A 19,746-nucleotide genomic window follows, 5' to 3' on the forward strand; every position below is an offset into this window, starting at 1 on the left:
TTTACGATAGTAAAAAATTTTTTTTAAAAAATAATATTATTTAAGCTTTATTTTGACATAAGTTTCAAGAAAATCGGAGGCAACGTGTTTTGAGATATTCAAAAGGTTATCTTTCAAACTTAATTTTTTTCATAAATAATATTATTTTTTAAAAAAAAATTTTTACTATCGTAAAGTTGAGAATTTTTTTTTTTTAAAACAGTATTAGTGAATAAAGTTTGACATTAATAAATAGGAGAAATAATTATTTAAAAATTGCCTTACAATGGCAATTGTTTATGAAGGGGGTCGTTTTGAAATGGAATGCCTCATATGTAAAAATACATTTTTAATTTAAAGAAAAATTGCAGTGTACATATATAATTTCTGAATTAAATTCCTATAGTAGAATATCCGTGCAGTTATTTTGTGAACAGTTTTTCCAAGAGTATTTTTTTGCCAACAATTCAACAATTTTTTTATATATTATCCGTAGTTTCTTGTCACAGTTATGAATTTAAATTTTTTATTAAATTGTAAGCTGCGTAGGACGTTCTCAATATCTGTTTAAGGACAAATTTTTAATTTACTTTTGTATATTTTGTCTAAGATTTCTGTTAATATTTTTGGAAATAATAGATTCGCGAACCGAATGCATGAGATGAAAAAGGATAGAAGTATAATAATGTTCTTTTTTAATCTCATGTGCGCAGGCGCGAACGAGGCACTAGAAACTTGCACCTGCGCCTTTATTAACTACATTATGCTGTTTCTACAATAAACTTACTTTATTGTCATTCAACGTTACATCAAGGCTATTGTAAAAAGGGTAGAAAAGTAGTTTGGCCTTTAAGGGGTTGCCACAGTCAATTTAATTTTTACATATTTTACAAATTGTATAGACTGTGGGACCCCCTTAAGAAAAGTAAGCGTCGTAATTATCAGAATTATAAATATAATTGAACGACAAAATTAAAGAGAATAGAAAAAATAATGAGACTTACCATGAGAAAAGTATCGTATGTTATGGGAAAAATAGACGCACTGGTCAATATAATTGGACGAGTTGCACGTAAGTGAATAAAAAGAATTTGATGTTGTGCATTTTTTGTCAATACCGTCCAATCCATCATGGTCATAATATTTGCTAGTTTCATACTCTGAGTGTATTAAAGAAAAATTCATTAAACCGTTTCTCTAAAGGTCATTCTACAACTAGTTGTCAAATGTTGGCAAACTTGAAGTATGAGATAGAGAAGGATAGGTATATACATCTATCCTTTTTTCGCTCATGCTCTTTCACGTACTTTTAACATAACCTCATTTCCAAAATGGCAATAGAGAAATATTTGAAATAATATAGCCGTCAATACACAACTCTGAATAAAAGCACTGCCATTAATTTCATTTTTTTTTCGATAAACTAAATACTAGGGAACAAATATTCAGCATTGTTCCACATAGTTGAATACCAAAAATGATGTTAAAAATACGGTTTAGTTCACAGCCGAATCTGCAATAAGTTTTTTGATTAGAAAAAGCAAAGTTTTAGTATTTTAGGATCTTTATTGTAAACCAGCCTTAAGATGTGACCTTGGATTTAAGGCTAATTAACAATAAGTATTCATTGCGTGATGGAACCTTCCAAACTACCCTTTAGATATGACCTTGGTTTTAAGGCTAATTTACAATAAGTCTTCTTCAATAGAAAATTTCGTCATACAAGGTTGGGTAGTTGAGAGAAATGGTAAAAAAAATTCATACAACAGGGTTGGATAGTTGTCGACACATTTGGAAGGTTTACCACCTAAAATCTACCTGTAAACAGAATTATGATGTAAAACACAATCCTTGATAATTTCCGCCTCCTTTCTATCTAATAGAATTGTAGATTTTTCGTTATTTTGACTCAAAAGTGGCAAATTTTCCAAACGGTGATAAATTATATCTAATTGACAGCAAATTTGTATTATCATTGTCATAATGAATGTTTCGGATCCAACGGAAATGAAAGCGCCAATATAAGAAGACAACGATTGGCTTAAGTACACTCGATTCTCGTTATAACGACGAACTCGGGACTTCAAAATCTCGATATTACGACGGAAGGAGAGGATCCTACTTCACGTTCTATTCAAACGCATGAATTTATCCGTGATTAACAGTACAAAACGTCAAATACGTGCAAAATTTTTCGTAAAGTATGTTTATTTATATTAAAAGTTCTGAAATATGGAATCAGTTTAAAGAAAAAGTAAGTAGTTTTGATAATAATCGGATCACTAGATTCTTTAGGTTAAATAAAGTTAAGGGTTGATTAATTTTGTCGTTTTTTTTTGAGTTAACCAAAATTTTGGTTAAATTAAATTCTTAAATTCGTTCGTGTTTTTTTTGTCGTTGTATCGAGAGTTTTAATATTCGTTATAACGAGAGAACGTTGTAACGAGATTCGTTATAACAAGAATCGAGTGTATGTTAAAATAAATGGTATTTTTTTGCTATAATCGTAGGGAAACGATGCTTTCAATGGTAAATTGATATTTTCTCTTGTTAGTTCACCGATTAATACCGATGACACTGACGTGATGCATATTATCAAATAATATTTTGTATTTCTTCTGAAAATTAATTAAAATTTATTGAAAGTGTGTAATTTTTGGTTAACTGCCCAACCCTGCTGATGGATTTCTTGGAACCTTTGGAGAATAAAGGTACCGTCCCATGACGGCGTAAAAGCGTCGGCGTAAAACAGAAATCGTGCGATAGAAAGAGATAAACAGATATCACGTTCTCACTCACTCACATGGTTTACGCTTTACGCCGACGCTTTCACGCCATCATGGGACGGTACCTTTAGGCTGGAGTTCCATGGCAGCCTTTTTCGTTGCGTTTTGTAACTAGGCCATTAGTGCAAATATAGCAAACATATATCTCCATCTCTCTCACACTCATTGCCAAGTTACAAAACGCAACGCAAAACGTTGCCTGCGACTTCAGCCTTAGGCAGGGTTGTGCAGTTAACTTTCCAGACTGTTTGTAGAAAGGCCAATTTACAATTAAATCTTAAAGAAAGTTGAATTAAGCTTCGTTCACAATGAAAATAATTCATTTTATACCAGACTGTAGGAAGGCCAATTTATAATCAAATTTTTAGGAAAAACTTGAGTTTAGCTTCGTTCACAATAGAAATAGTTAATTGTATACTGACCTTGCTATAATATCGCATTTCTCCTGCAATATTTCCTCGGTACTGTCGCGTGTTTTTAAGAAATCTTGATTTAGAAGTTCGATCAATTTTACAATATCACGTCTTCTTAGAAGGAAATTTGTCATTTTCATACAACCCACTGCAGCCGAAAGAAACCAACATAATGATTCAGTGAATTCGTCAATGTCATTCAAGGCATGAAGAGTAATATAGCTAAACATTGAAACATTAAAAGAGTAATAAAGTATAATAATAAATATCGTGAAAATATTGTATAAATGTCTTTTTAATAGAGACGACCATGTTAATGGTCTATAAACACCAGAAAATGTCAAAAGTTTTATTGAATACTCGGCCTTATACATTTTTTTAAAAAAAATTGTTTATATTAATTTTTAATAGAGAAATAGTTTATTTTCTTTTTAATTGAAAAGTTTGCTTCTTCTTTGTCATTTGAGGTTTTGTGGTATATAGAAGTGTTGAGTCTGGTTCTTTTGATAGAAATGATTATTATTACGAGAGAAGAGTAACAGAGGGTGAAACAGTTTCTACTTTATATTATTTTGTAGAGATGAGAGTAAATTTTCAATGAGTGAGACTATAGTTCTAACAAGGAATATGAAATAAATGATTATTTATTATTCCTTTATTCACCCTATTTTGTAGAATTTCAAAAAGATAATGATGCATGCCATCGTTAAATATTTATTCATAGAGCGACGACAAAGTTTAAAATAGTGAAACCTATCAACCCTTTCGTAGAACGAATTATTAATTCATTTGACGCTCAAGCACGTCGCGAATAAATTCGATATGTCAAGTTATTTCTCAACGCTTATAAATTTCTTTGTATTACTACTGGATAGAGGACACCAATGCTCTGGCCGTTTCAATCTTGTGACAAGTAGAAAGTTGGAAGTTGGCCACCATTGGTGGCAATTTTTCATTTTGTAGTGGGTAAATTCAAAAGTATAAAAATATGATTGTTTAATTTTAATACTTAAGAAAAATAATTTTCATGTGAAATGGCTGATTTCGGCAATCGTATCCAGACATTGTAGACCAGATTGTGGAACTAATTTTCTTTTCCGAATTTCACATACCAATTGTGTTAAAAATGATACACGTTTTTTTTAAACGTGTAATATTCTGCTTCTGAACACGAGATACATTTCTTAAAGTTAAAATAATGCATCCGCTTTTCTTTAATTTTTTTCTCAATGACCTCGGTGAATTATAATAATGATGGTCTTCATAAATTTGACGACATTGTTTTGCATTAGGTGTTTCTAGTAACAAATGTTTAAATAAATGTTAATAAATATGTAACTTTTGACGTAAACAAAATCTTAATATGCATTGACGAAATTTGACTTACCAAAATTATTTTCAATTACAACTCTAGATTGCGCTGATGTACCAGAGTTTGTTTGTGGTAATGCGCTATTAGAGCTTTCGGCTGATTCACTAGAGAATGCTGGTATTAATGCGTTGTCAGAACCTATGGACCAAAAAATGTGAAAAGTATTATTAAGAAATTAAATATTGAAACGGTCTTTCTTGTTAGTTTTGTTGAAGCCTTAAAAATAAATAAACCATCACTAATAAATGTAAATTAATTATATTCTTTGGAAATGATTTTTATTTTACAAACAAGCTTACCTAGAGATTTATCTTTTTCGGATAAAACTAATACGTTTTCCATAATATTGTTATTCTCAAAATCTGTTAATTTTAATAATTTTGGAATTCGTAAGCCATTCGGTGAGACTTCTCTTTTGTTGCATTTATTATTAAAAGTTTCCTGAGAATTATGTATATCAACATCTATAAAAAAAGAAATCACTCTTAAATATCTTAAGTTAATTGAAATAATAATTAAAATATTAATAACTTTACCACTACTCCTTGCAAATAAAGTTGGAACAGCATCAGAATTTAGAATTAAATATTTTCCTGTTTTTCTGAAGCAAGTGTTGTCGAAATGATCACTGCACAAAAGACTTCTTTTTGTTACTTCCACATCTTTCAGATTCATTGCAGATAGCCATTTATGTTTTTGACAGTCGCACCAGAGTTATATTACATAAAACCTCCTTCCCAACCCTGCTCACAATTTTTCTTTACCTCTAATGTAACCCAACCCTGATGTCATGTCGTGGAAAATAAAAACAAATTTTCGGTTTTAAAAACAAGTGTTTAGTAAACAGATATATACTTTAAAATAAAAAAAAGAAAGAAAGTAAATCTATGTAATTAAAAAAATGGAAAAATCCGTGGTTTTAGAAGAGACGCAAAAAATAATCGATAGAGCTCCATTTCGAGAGATGAAAATTAATGACACTAGTGTATTGGATACAGTTGACGGTCGTGGTATTTGTGAAAAATGTTATAAATCGAGAAAATATTTTTGTTACACTTGCTATACGTTGATTGTTGATAAAACAATTATTCCACAAGTTAAGGTAATGAAAATATAAAAAAGAAGATTATTATCAGAAATGTTTTTCTTAAAAAAAGAAGAAGGAGAAAATAGTTTAAATAAAATGACAGATTTGGATAATTTTGATAAATCGTATGAAATGATTCTAAATTTTATTTTCAGTAATTTAACGTAATAAGTACTGAATTATAATTTTTCTGACTCTAAACTTTATTCCAGTATTTAAGAAGGGAAAAGATAATTTTTTATGTTGAAATGGTATTTCAGTATGTAGTCAAAATTAAAATTTAATATTATTAAATATTATTATACATAAATAAAATAAAATGATAAATAATGAAATAATTATTAAATAAAAATTATAAATTAGAATTAAATTTTATAAATAGAGAAATATAATTTCAACAAAAATAAAAGTAGGAAATATTCAAAATAAGGTGAACTGAGTACAAATATAACTGAGGAACACAAATTATTCTTTGTAATTATTGAAATTTTGTATATTTTTTGATAGACTTTCTGAAGAGGAAATCATTTAGATTTCGAAACGTTGGAGTAAATATATTTTAATCATTGATAGAATGTTAATAAAATATAAAAATAACAATAAAAATTTAAGTAATAGATTAAATATAAATATTAATTATATATATAATTATTATTAAATATATTATATTATCATTGTCTAAAATGTATTCTTTTGTTTAGATATATTTTGTGAACAAAATTATAATTTCTGTTTTTTTTCAATTACAGTTACCGATAAAAATAGACATTATAAAACACTCGAGAGAAATTGATGGGAAATCGACGGCAGTTCATGCCACAATTTTATCGCCAAATAATGTGAAAATTTACACGTATCCGGATTTTCCTGTTTTATCAGAAAACGAGAAGGTATATTATTCAAACTTTTTAATATTTATTCCTCTTTTTTCTAATATTTTAATTATTTTAATATTTAAAAAAATAAATAATCTAAATTTATTATATTATTAAATATTAAAATGTTTATGTTTAAAATAAAATAAAAAATATTTATTTCACAGATTGTTCTCATATTTCCTGGTAAAACGGCAACGAGCGTCGAATCGCTTTTTACTTGTGATAAAAATGACGAAACAATGAATGAAAATTCACTATTAACGACAAATGGACTTCCAATTACACGTGCAATTTTCATCGATAGTACTTGGCAGCAGACGAAAGCAATTTATAAGGAGCAAAAATTACGAGGTAAATTAAGATTTTTTTTTTTGAATTTTTTATAATTATTTTTAACACTTTCCACAGGAATTCAATTAATTTAGAATCAAATTTTCAAAAAAAATTTCGAAAGAATCAATTATTTCAAAAAATTGTTATACAATCCTTCACAATAATTCAATTATTTTCAAAAATAACAAAATTTTTCACAGAAATTCAATTTATTTTAAACATTTTAATAAAATTCTTTGTAAAATTAAATTATTTTCATAAATAACAAATTATTCATCACAACAATTCAATTATTTTTAAAAGTAATAAATTTTATCTTGTAAATTTATAATTATTTTAAAAATTTTAATAATATGAAATCGTTCGCAAGAATTCAATTATTTTCGTGAATAATAAAAATTTCTCAGGAATTCAATTATTTAAATTAGAATTTGCATATAAAATTAGCCGAAAGAAGTCAATTATTTAAAAATTTTGATAAAATTCTTCGCAAGAATTAAATTATTTTTATATATTAAATAATAAAATTCTTTGATGAATAATAAAATTCGTTGCAGGAATTGAATTTATTATCGCAGGATAATAAAAAAGTAAATATTTTTTATGAAAATTAGGAAAAAGTCAGAAAAATAAAAATAAATAAATAACTGTTTAAAAAAAATGGAGAGTTACAGTTGCAATTATTGTAAAAAAATTGAATTTTTGCATTTAAATAATTTGGATTCTCGAAGAACTTTTGGTAAAAATTATTAAAAATAATTGATTTAGAGATGAAGTTTAGTTAAAAATTATTGTAGAAAATAATTGAATTTTGGAAGGGTTATAGTTGTAATTTTTAGAAATTATTAAATTTCAGTAGGTTTTAAATTGAAATTTCTTGATATAATAATTAATAGTTAAAATTAATAATTAATAATTAACAGTCTGCAATAATGATTAAAATATGAAAAATTATTTTCTAAACAGAATTGCCGTGCGTAGTATTAAAAGGACGAATATCACAATTTTGGAGGCATCAGAAAAAAAGTCCACGATGGTATTTAGCGACAATTGAGGCGATACATCAATTTTTAATTGAATTTCACGCCTGTGCTTTTGATAATTATCGTGAAAATCAAGTGGAAATTCGAAACGATAATGGCGAATTGTCAGAATTGTGCCAGCCTTATAATGGACAATATGACAATTTATTGTTTTTCTTTAAACACATGTACGAAAAAATTCACACTATTTATGATCACGAGCAACTTTTCGCTTATAAACGACCGTTAATTTAATTTAATTTTTTTTTCTGTTTCATTTAGAATAATCGCCAACTGTGATATATTTCTATAAATGATTAATATTAAGAAGAGTAGAGTTTTTTTCTAATTGCAAATTTTTATTTTCAAGTTTGTTTAATTTTTTATTTAATTCAAATTTAATTTTTAAATTTTATTTAGAAAATTTATATTTTCAATTTTGTTTAGAATTTTTCTTTTTTCAAAATTTCTTTAGATCTATTTACTAAATTCAGTATTTAGATTCTTTTTTATTTTTTTTTAAATTTTTAGTATTTAATATTTTTTTATAGGAATAATATATAGAAAAAAATATATTTTTTATATTTTCAATATAAAGAAAAATGTTAAAAATTGAAAAATTATAAAGGTAAAATAATTTTTTCCACAGAATTATTAGAAGAAAATGATAAAAAATGATAAAATTTATATATATTATATATTATAATAAATAATGTTATAATTTAGTTTACACTATTGTTATATTTGAAAATTAATTTCGTAAATAATTTTCATTTTCAAGAATTATACAAGAGAAATTAATTTTCATAAAAATGAAAATTTTCGCCTTTTTTTATGGAAATTTGTAAATACGACGATAATAAATTTTAGAAAAAAACGTAAAAAATAAATAAGTAAATAAGTAAGTAAATAAATAAATAAATAAATAAATAAATAAATAAATAAATAAATAAATAAATGAGGTTGTCTGATCTGTCTTCATTGCTTGATGTAAAGAATAAATTCACACATTAATAATAAATAAAAAAAAGTAAAAATATGAAGTAAATAGTGTAAAATAATAATTACAATTATAAATTAAATTGAAAAAAAAAGCCAACAGCACGCGGTATTCCCAAGCGGTCACCCATCCAAGTACTAACCGCGCCCAAAGATGCTTAACTTCAGTGATCGGACGAGAACTGGTTTTTTCATCATGGTGTGGCCGTTGCCTATGAACTAATTTTCGTTTCTTCCTTACACTAGGCATCCAAATGTGACTAGGTGGTGGGAGAAAGTTCCTAGAGAACTACACTTCCGATTGGTCCATTGAAAACATAACCCAAACCAACCAATAGCGGTAGAACTTTACCTTACCCTCATAAATTGAAACGCGAATCAAAACACAAAGCCGTATTTTCCTGTCAAGACCTGCAAAAGTCAAATAATAACAATAGTCCTGTATTATACTAAAAACGATCTTTTTTAATTTTAAAAAAAAATAATAAAATAAACTTTTAAAAAATGGCTAATACAATTAAATAAACTGTTTTGTGAAAGTAAAAATTCTATTTAATAGTTTAGAAATAAAAGAATTTGTGCATTTATTTAGAAATTTGAAAATAAACAAAAATTTCTTTCCGAATTTTGTGAAAACGGTGAGAGAAAAAATGGGAATAATTCGAATATAATGTAAGTAAGGGAAAAATTTATATACTTAAAAGCAATCTTTTTTGTTTACTAACTAGAAGAATTGATAAAAAAATATTTCCGCACTAAATTTGTTTAAAATCTATTTTCGATTGTAATGTGTTTTTTTTCTCTAATTTGGAGTTTAATATAGAAAAAGAAACGTTGAATATTTAATATTATTTTGTGAAAGTCTTAATTTAATGAGAGAAAATAAAAGAAAGGAAGAATTGTATGAATTGTATAGAAAAATGGAGCAAGGAGCAATAATGTTTTGATTTTTCGAACATAACCTCAAAAGCAAAACAACCATTTTTGAAAATCGTTCATAATTCTTGTGAACTTTGTCACACGTTTTTTTTTCTTCTAGCTTTCTTTTGTATTTATTGCGTGTTTTTGAGTAAATTGATTGAGATTAAATAACTATTTCGTTTCTTTTTTAGAAATTTTGTAACAAAACTGATTTTTCCATACGAAAAATATTGGATAACTGCGCAGAAAATTTTCGAATTGATTTATTTTATTTCTTATTCTTTCGACTTTGAGGCAACGGAAAAAAAGATTTCTGAGAGAAAATTCTAAAAAAAGTTGATTTATTTTTATTGTTTATTTTATTTATTTCAATTATTTTGCTTATTTCAATTTTATTTGGTAGGACTAAAAATTCAACTATTTAAAAGAAAATTAGAATAAAATTCTTTGCAATTCAATTAAATAAAAAAAATGTTAGTAAAATTCGTTATAAGAATTCAATTTATTTTCATAAGTTAATGAAAATTTTCTCTGGTTTTCAATTTTTTTTCAAATACAATTTTTAAATAAATCTCTCGAAATTTAATAATATATGATAATAATTTAATAATTATTGAATTTTATTATTTTAATTTATTTTATTTTATTCTACTTTTTAATTTAGTAATTTTCTTTTCCAGAAATGCGTTATTCGAGAATGAAGCGAAAACAAGAGGAAATATTCCGTTGGAAATAAAAAAGAAGGAACGGAAGTTGAAAAAAAAGGAAGAGCCCTGGAAATTTATTTAAAAAAATGAAGAGAAATACCAGAGAAGAATCGTCATCAATGGACAATAATTTAGAAAAACCTCGTCGAAGTTCGCTTCAAGTTAATCTTTCGTATCTCACAAATTCCCCGGATTCATTTGAAGAATTGTTGAACGATTTTTCGTCCACAATTAATAAACCCATAAGGCGAACGTCATTAAATTTAGAGAAACCCCAAAGGAACCTACCACGAATAATAAGCATCGAGACACGTGGTAATAATTCAGAAACATTCTCAAAAGATAAATTACTCAATGAAAATTGTTCGCAATTACGTTCGGAAATTTTACGTAAAACCAAAGAATTATATCAGAATAATTCCGAATTAATGGAAAAAACCCAACAAGTTCTACAGGAGAAAAAGTCAAATAAAAAATTAGAGAATTTCAATTCCGATTCGGAATTTAAAAAATCTCCGAGTATAAAAATTGTTTTGAAAGAAGACGAACAGCTAACAATGTCAGCGACGAAAAATACAGAGAATTTACTTTCGGTGAAAATAATGAAAAGTCCCCTAACAACGAGGAAAATGGAAACACCGAAAAGTTCTCGATGTTTGCAAATTACGTCGAAATTAAGTAAAGGAGGTGAAGAAAATAATTTACCACGAAAACGTTTATTTGCCGGTTTGGGAAATTTATCGACTAGTCCAATTTTAAGTGGTGCGACGAGTAAAAAACGAGCGAAACATGCTTCGAATTTGGAGAGATTGAAAAATAATTCATTAAAATGCTCATCTATTAATGAAAATTGCGATGATGATCAAAGGCCGAATGATTCGATGGAAATGACGACAATTTCAAGTCATTTGCCAATTGGAACGAGGAATTCTTTTGAAGAAACGGGAAAATGTTCGCAGGACAAAAGAATTATTTCCATGGAACTCACGGAAATTAAGGGGAAAATTTTATCCACTCCCTGGAAGAATGGGGAAAATAATTCGAATTCAAACGATTCACTCACGAATAGAACGTCACTTAATGTTAATACTTCACTGGATCGAACTAGTCAACTTCTGGATATTAAAAATGGGAAAAATAAAAATAGTCGAAAGTCAACAACAAGTTTCGAGGGAAAAAACGGAAACGAAAACGAAAACGAATCGTTCGAAACGGCAAAAAATGATGATCAAGAAGAGAAAAATTCAAGTTTAGGAGAAACGGAAAATTCGCCATTGAACGAAACGGAAAAAAATGAAAATGGAAATAATAGAGAAAATTGCGAAGAAAGCGAAAAAAAATTAATTGGCAAGAGAGTGAGAAATTTTTCCCTAAGTCTAAATGGTCGGGAATTGGGGAAAAGAACGAGAATTGAAGAGGAAAGAACGGGATCAAAAATTGTAAATAATGAGGGGGAAAATTCGCAGACGTCGCCCAAGGGATCGAAAATTGAAAGACCGGAAAATGTGATTTCGAAGAGAAAGAAATTATTCAATTTAGACTCGAAATTGGAGAAATCGGTGGTTATTTTGGAGAGAAATAATGAATCGTTTGAAGGGGGGGAGGATTTTTTGAAACCAAGAACGAGTGAAAGGAGAAAAATGAGATCGTCAGTGATTGAAATTGGGGAAACTAGTCGAGTCGAAGTGACGCCGTATCCAGTAAGTCGTTCCTTCATGTGGAAATCGCAAATTAAACAAAATACGATTGGAAGTCATTCGAATGGTTCTTTGGATAAAAGCGTTTCGTCAATCGATGAAGAGGCGACAGGGAAAAGGAGGAAAAATTCTAAAGAGAAGTAATTTTAACGTTTTTTCGATTATTTTACTAAATTACTATTTAACTAAGTTACATGAACCACAAATTTCGAACATTCAAACGAATGAAATTTTTTTTTTCAATAGAAATAATTTCAAAAATTACTAATTACAATAAAAATGAATTAAAGAATAAAAATTAAGAAACTTTATAATTAAATTTTCTCGATAGTGACGCAAAATTATTTTAATAAAAATATAAGAATGTCGCAAGTTTCTTAATATTAACTAAATGCTGCCAAATGTTGTTGCAACTTTTATAAAAATTCAATTATATTTTCCAAAATATTGAAAAAACTTTTTTAAATTCAATTATTTTTATAAATAAGAAAATTCTTCTCGAAAATTCAATAATTAACACAAAAAAAAAGTTAGTAAAATACTCGTCAGAAATTGAATTATTTTTAAAAATTCTAATAAATTTTTATTAAAAATTCAATTATTTTAAAAAATTATAAAATCCTTGAACAAGTAAAGTATATTAATATAAAATTCTTCAATAAAGAAATTCAATTATTTTTATGAAGAAAACAAATTTCATCTTAAGAATTCAATTGTTTTTCAGGAATCGTAATCAAATTCTTCGGAGAAATTCAATTATTTTCTTGAAAATTTGAAAGATTTTTTTTTTAAATTCTATTATTTTCATAAATAACAGAATTTTCAAGAAAAATTCAATTATTATAAAGAACTTTTAAAAATTCAACGCCATAATTTAATTCTTTTATACAAATTTTGTTTCAAAATTCAATAATTTAAAAAAAATTTTGAGACCCTTTTTAAATTCAATTATTTTTGCATAAATAACAAAATTCTTCTCAAAGATTCAATCAATAATAAAAAATTTAGTAAAATTCTATTTTTAGAAACTGAATTAGTTCAAAAAATTCTAATAATTTTTATTCAAAATTCAATTATTTTAAAAATAATAAAATTTTTCAAATAAAAATTCAATTATTTTTATAAACAATAAACATTCTTCTTAAGAATTCAATTATTTTCCAAAATCTTAATAAAATTCTTTAATAATAAAAATGTAATTTGAAGAGGAATGAAAAAAATTTCGTTTAGTTTAGAATAATAAAAAATAAAAAATCCGCTAATAATTGAAATGAAGAATTTAAAATTTTTCTGGAATTTTTCACAAAATAATTGTCAATCATCAACAAATCTTTTGACAAATTTTTAATAAAATTCTTTGAAACGATTCAATTATTTAAAAAAAAATTTCTAAAATTTTTTTAGAAAGAATTTAATTATTTTCTCAAATAATGAAATTCTTTGATGAAATTCAATTATTTTTAATATTTACAATTTTAATCGAATTTCACAAAAGAATTTATTTATTTTAAATAAAGAAATTTTTAATAAAATTCTTTGCAAAAAATCAATTTTTTAAAATACAATTTTTATAAATAATACCTACAATTTTCACAAAAATTAAATTATTTTAAATACCTACCTAGCTACAATTTTCGAGAAGTTTTTTTTAAATTAATAAATTAAAAAATTTTTTAATAAAATTCCTAATTTTTTAGAATTTTGATAAAATTTGTTTATAAAAAATTATTTATTTTCAAAAAAAATTGTAATTAGTTTCCTCAAAAGAATTTAATTGTTAAAAAAAATTTTTTAATAAAATTCTTTGCAATTCAATTATTTAACAAAATGTTAATAAAATTCGTTGCAAGAATTCATTTATTTTCATAATTAAAAAATAATTAAATTATTCGCTGGATTTCAATTATTTTGAATACATACAATTTTAAAGAAATTCCTCGAAAAATTCAATTTTATTAAAATTCTTGTAAAGAATTTAATTATTTTTTAAAAATTTTTGATAAAACTTGTTTTTTTAAATTCACTTATTTTCAATACGATTTTAATTATTTACCTTAAAAATAAATTTTAATTATTTTCAAAATTCTTAATAAGAAATTCTACATATAAATTTTTAATTATAAAAAAAATTACATTAAAGTTTTTTGTAATTTAATTATTGAAAAAATATTATAATAAAATTCTTTGCAATTTCATTATTTAAAAATTGTTAATAACATTCGTTGCAAGAATAACAATTATTTTTATAAATAATAAAATTCTCTGGAGAATTGCAATAATTTATTACAATTTCTAATAAATTTCTTGAAAAAATGCAAATTTTATTAAAATTCTTGGAAATAATTCAATAAATTTCAAATTTTGATAAAATTTGTTTATAAAAGTAGATTTATTTTCAATACAATTGTAATTATTTTCCTAAAAAAGAATTTAATTATTATTTTCTAAATTCTTAATACAAAATTTTGCAAAAAAATTCAATTATTTAAAAGAAATTTTAATAAAATTCGTTGCAAGATTTTGAAATCTTGCAATTTTATTTTTATAAATAATAAAACTCTTTTCAGGATTTCAATTATTTTTAATACAATTTTAAATATATTCCTTGAAAATTGCAAATTTTATTAAAATTTTTTGAAAGAGTTCAATTATTTTTTTTTAACTTTTGTTAAAATACTGTATAAAAATTCAATTATTTACAAAAATATTAAATTTTTTCACAGGAATTCAATTATTTTCAAATATTTTAATAAAATTGATGGAATGAAATCAATTATTTTAAATACAATTTTGATTACATTTTTGTGAAATAATTCAATTATTCTTTTAGATTTTAATAAAATTCTTGACAGGAATTCAATTATTAGAGATAAATTATTCCCGAAAATTCAATTATTTTGAGCGATTTTAATAAAATTCTTTGCAAAATTCAATTATTTTCATAAATAATAAAATGCTTTTTAGGAATAAATTCAATTATTGTAAAAATTTGTAATAGAATTCTTTGTAAAATTTAATTATTTTTAAAAACTTTTCGCACATCAGTGATTTTCAATTATCTACTAGTTTTATCAAATTTCCAAACAGAATTTAATTATTTAGAATTTTTTTTGTAAAAATCTTCATAAGAATTCAATTCTTTTCTTGAATAATAAAATTTCCTCTGGAATTCAATTATTTAAATTAGAATTTGCATAAAATTAGTCGAAAGAAATGAATTATTTAAAAATTTCCAGGAATTGAATTTATTAGCAGAATAAGAAAGAAGTAAATATTTTTGATGAAAATTAGGAAAATAAAATAATAATTATTCATATTGTAATTTTAATAACAAATTTTGTAAATTTTCCAGACACCCAGCTTTGGATAGTTCGGAGTCAGACACAGAATCACAAAAAAGAAATACCTCTAGAGAATCAGCACGTCGTCGTAGAATAAGTGAGACGAGCAGTAAAAGTAGTTTAAAAAATAATGACACATTAAATGAATCAACAACATCAACATCGTCGGCATTATCGTCAAAAATGAAAAAAAAGAAATTATATCCCCTACGTGGGCATTCGGGACTATTAACAATGAGTCCAATGAATACTCCAACGCCAAAGGCAAAAGTCATAAAAAAACATCGTAAAAATGTGAAATGGCAAAAAATGAAGGAAACACAACGTACGCAGAGATTGGAAAGAACACAATTAAAAAACACGGACACCGATGAATCGAATACTGAAGATTTAGAGGAAGAAATTGTCGAGGTGCCGAAAAAACCGAAAAGAACGAGAAAAATTGTGAGCAAGAAAATAATATTTAAAAAGAAATTGCCAATTGATAATAATGAGGAAAAATTGATTGACAAGGGGAAAAGAAGAGGGAGGAATTTAATTAAGAATTGTGAATTCTCGGAGAGTCGAAGGAGTTCAATGACTGATTTTGAACTTGTTGAGGAGAAGGAGCAGAGGAAGAAAAGCAGTAAACGAGTTCATATTGTTACGACCGGTTTTTCTAATGGGTAAATTTGAGATTTATTTTTTTAATTTTTGATTTTTTATTTTACCGCCTTTTGGAATTATTTTCTTGGGAAATAATACTAAAGTACGATAAAAATTATAAAATATATTATAACCACTAATATTACTATTCTTTCTACTATTTTTACTATTATTACTATTATTACTATAATAATAATTCATTTTATTTATTTATTTATTTATTTAATAATAATTAATTTTTATTATTTCCAGGGACAAGAGTAAAGTGAAGAATGTTGTGAAAGAATTGGGCAAAGCGGAAATTGAATCGAACGTTACGCGTAAAACGACACACGTAATTAGTACAGGTGTACGAACAATTAATTTATTAAAAGGAATTCTTCGTGGTTGTTGGCTCGTGAGTTTAGAATGGGTTCTAAAATCGCAGACTGCGGGAAAATGGATCAATCCCGAGCCTTTTGAATTGGCACATTTCTCGGAATCCGTCAAGGTATTTTCTTTTACCCTTTTTTATCCCCTTAAATTAATTTAAACAAATTCTAATTTAAAGAATTGAATTCCAAAGGAATTTTTATTATTCGTGAAAAGAATTGAATTTTTACAAAAAATTTTTTAAATAATTGAATTTTGTATGGAAATTTTATGAAAACCTTTGCTACAATTTATTTATTAGAATTTAAGTAATATTTTCTATAAAGTTTTAATTAAATTTATTCAAAAAATTAAATTATTTTCAAAAATTTTAATGAAATTCTTTGTAATAATTCAATTTTTTTTTTCAAAATAATTTTAATAATTTCAAAAATTTGTCAAAATTAAATTATTTTCAATGTGTACTATTTCAATAAAATTTCATAAAAGAATTCAATTATTTAAAAAGAGATTTTAATAAACTTCGTCTCAAGAATTCAATTATTTTCAAAAATTAATATAATTCTTCGCAGAATTTTAATTGTGTTCAACAATTTACAAAAATTCTCGTCAAAATAATTTCAATTAATCTTTATAAATTTTTCTCCAAAATTTAATTATTTTCTAAAATTTTTAATAAAATTTTTGGCAAAATTTCCATTATTTTCAAAAACTCTTATAAAATTCTTTGGCGAGAAATTAAATTATTCTTAATTAAAATTTTAATCAAATTTCCGAAAAATGAACTTATTCTTAAAATTTTTATTAAAATATGTCAAGAGAATTCAATTAATTAAAAAATTTGTTTACAAAATTCAATTTCAAGAAACATTCCATTATTTAATAAAATATTTATTTGCATTTTATTTGTATTTAAATAATTGAATTCTCATGGATTTTTTTTTAGTAAATATTGATTTTTCAAATGAATTTCAGTTAAAATTTTAGATTATTATGGAATATTGAAAGCAATGTAGCGTAAATTTTTAGAAATAATTGAATTTTCTACAAGTTTTATTTTTTGTAATTGAATTCTTTTCAAGAATGTTATTAAAATAATTGAATTCTTTTGAGAAATATTGTATAAAAAATAATTGAATTGCTGCGAAGAATTTTAATATTTATGAAAATAATTGAATATTTTTGACGAAAATTTTAAAATAATTTTGAAAACAATTAAATTTTCTACAATTTTCTATTTTCTTTTTTGTAATTTAATTCTTTTCTAACATTTTATAAAAATAATTGAATGTCTAAGTGGCATTTTATTAAATTTTTTTTGAAAATAATTAAATTTCTAAAAAGCATTTTTTTATTAAAAAAATTTTTGATAAAAATTGAATTTCTAGGAAGAAATTTTATTACTTTTGAAAATAATTGAATTCTTCTGATGAATATTGTTATTTAAGAATTTATTTATGAAAATAATTGAATTTTGCAAAGAATTTTATTAAAATGCCTTAAAAAATAAAAATAATAAAAATAATTAAAATAATTGAATTCCTGAGAAGAATTTTGTTATTTATAAAAATAATTGAATTCTTTCCAAGGATTATTTCTGAAAATAATTGAATTTTTGTAACTAATTTTAGTAAATTTGTTTAAATAATTGAAAACTTGTGAAAAATTGTATTATTTGTAAAAATAGTTGAATTCTAGCGAATGTTTTTGTTAAAATTTAATTAAATAATTCTGCTTTTTTGGAAAAGTTTAATTAAAATTGTATTGATTATTGAAAATAATTGAATTCCTGAGATAAATTTTACTATTTACAAAAATAATTGAATTTCTCGCGAAAAAATTTATTTTATTATTTATGAAAATAATTTATTATTTGCAACGAATTTGAGTAAAAAATAATTTTTTAAATAATTGAATTTCTGTCAAAAAAATTTTAATTTTTTAAAAAATTTTATTAAAATAATAGATATTGAAAATAATTGAACTTCAGCGAAGAATTTTATTATTTGTGAAAATAATAGAATTCTTGTGGAAAACTTTATTTGTGAAAATAATTGAATTTTTCCATTATTAATTAATTTAAAATAGTATTAAAAATAATTGAAATTCTTCGATGAGTTTTATTATTTATGAAAACAATTGAATTCTTGCTTAGAATTTTATCGAAAATTTTTTTTATAAAAAATTGAATTTCCATGAAAAATTATGTTATTATTAGTGAAAGTAATTGAATCGAAAAAAAGGAGAATTTCTTTTTTTGTATTTTTAAGAAATTTATCTATATAGCGACTTTACTGTTTCATTCTTTAATTTTAATTAAAAATTCTCGTCCACAAAATTTTTCTAAAACAGAAAATAATTATAATATAAACATTGAAAAAACGAACTATTTTTTTTGTATCACACCAGGAAAATCGACGAGAACGACAAATATTTGGCAATGCCTATGTACCTGAATTATTTCTCAATTGTGGATTAATTCACGTCAACGGCGGCACAAATCCCTCGCCTCCAATACTCAAGGACTTGATAAAATTAGCCGGCGGTCAAATAACAGAAAATCCAAAAGAGGCAAAAATTAAAATTGGATCCAACGGTCTGAGGGAAATTTGGATTTTGGATTCGATAACCAGTGGAAAAATTCAACCGGAAAAACAATATCGTCAAAGAACATGATTGTATTTCATTTATTTGGTGTTTATTCTTTTCTCAGTTTGTTTGTTTGGTACAAAAAAAATATTGTACTTATTGTATAGAAATAGTTTTGCTTTTTTCTTGTTGTATAAATTATTGTTATTATTAGCTTAGCTATTGCATTTATTAGTCTCTAAGATTCTCAATTATTATCATATAATTGTATCGGAAAAAAGAGTTTAAAAGTTAATAATTTATATTTTAGAGAATAGAATTAATTATATTTTGCTATAATTATTACTCTGTAAATGAAATTGCGATATTAGAAATGAATTGCGATATAAGTCTTTAAAAAAAAAGAGAGTAAATATATTTTTGTCTTGTAAAAAACTGTTTTCTTCTTTGTCAATTATAAAGGCACTCGAAATTCGTCTTCTTTGGTTTTTGTTTCTTAATTAAAGGCTTTTTTTTCGTTTTCAGAGAAATTTCCGTCTCGAAAAAATTCTTCTTCGCATTTTTTTCCCTCGTTTGGCAAGAGTTTGAAAATTTTTTCAAAAGAA

The 19,746-nt window shown here is 24.5% G+C and overlaps 4 protein-coding genes and 1 non-coding gene across 5 annotated transcripts; 2 read left to right on the top strand and 3 right to left on the bottom strand.

Annotated features, from left to right (window-relative positions):
• Nucleotides 1-1,793: 1,793 nt before the first annotated feature.
• On the bottom strand, nucleotides 1,794-3,408 carry LOC122512554. Its single transcript, XM_043628453.1, has 2 exons — nucleotides 3,188-3,408; nucleotides 1,794-2,097 (listed from the first exon to the last, which is right to left on the bottom strand). Exons 1-2 carry the CDS (start codon nucleotides 3,406-3,408, stop codon nucleotides 1,794-1,796), a joined length of 525 nt encoding a protein of 174 aa, XP_043484388.1.
• A 145-nt stretch (nucleotides 3,409-3,553) lies between these two features.
• LOC122512685 lies at nucleotides 3,554-5,226 on the bottom strand. The gene is made up of 4 exons (XM_043628675.1): nucleotides 5,087-5,226; nucleotides 4,850-5,014; nucleotides 4,566-4,688; nucleotides 3,554-4,476 (listed from the first exon to the last, which is right to left on the bottom strand). The coding sequence occupies exons 1-4, from the start codon at nucleotides 5,223-5,225 to the stop codon at nucleotides 4,283-4,285; spliced, it is 621 nt and encodes a 206-aa protein (XP_043484610.1). The 5' UTR covers nucleotide 5,226; the 3' UTR covers nucleotides 3,554-4,282.
• A 194-nt stretch (nucleotides 5,227-5,420) lies between these two features.
• LOC122512682 (tRNA-uridine aminocarboxypropyltransferase 1) lies at nucleotides 5,421-8,228 on the top strand. The gene is made up of 4 exons (XM_043628671.1): nucleotides 5,421-5,652; nucleotides 6,387-6,527; nucleotides 6,680-6,866; nucleotides 7,815-8,228. The coding sequence occupies exons 1-4, from the start codon at nucleotides 5,452-5,454 to the stop codon at nucleotides 8,123-8,125; spliced, it is 840 nt and encodes a 279-aa protein (XP_043484606.1). The 5' UTR covers nucleotides 5,421-5,451; the 3' UTR covers nucleotides 8,126-8,228.
• A 735-nt stretch (nucleotides 8,229-8,963) lies between these two features.
• LOC122512718 lies at nucleotides 8,964-9,082 on the bottom strand. Its single transcript, XR_006302659.1, has one exon. It is a non-coding gene; the product is annotated as a 5S ribosomal RNA (ribosomal RNA).
• Nucleotides 9,083-9,285: 203 nt separating this feature from the next.
• LOC122512709 (probable serine/threonine-protein kinase DDB_G0282963) lies at nucleotides 9,286-19,576 on the top strand. Its single transcript, XM_043628724.1, has 5 exons — nucleotides 9,286-9,541; nucleotides 10,471-12,334; nucleotides 15,547-16,200; nucleotides 16,433-16,670; nucleotides 18,962-19,576. The coding sequence occupies exons 2-5, from the start codon at nucleotides 10,584-10,586 to the stop codon at nucleotides 19,226-19,228; spliced, it is 2,910 nt and encodes a 969-aa protein (XP_043484659.1). The 5' UTR covers nucleotides 9,286-9,541; nucleotides 10,471-10,583; the 3' UTR covers nucleotides 19,229-19,576.
• Nucleotides 19,577-19,746: the final 170 nt, after the last annotated feature.

The sequence above is a fragment of the Leptopilina heterotoma genome, unplaced genomic scaffold (assembly GCF_015476425.1).
Source record: "Leptopilina heterotoma isolate Lh14 unplaced genomic scaffold, ASM1547642v1 Lhet_123, whole genome shotgun sequence".
Taxonomy (NCBI): domain Eukaryota; kingdom Metazoa; phylum Arthropoda; class Insecta; order Hymenoptera; family Figitidae; genus Leptopilina; species Leptopilina heterotoma.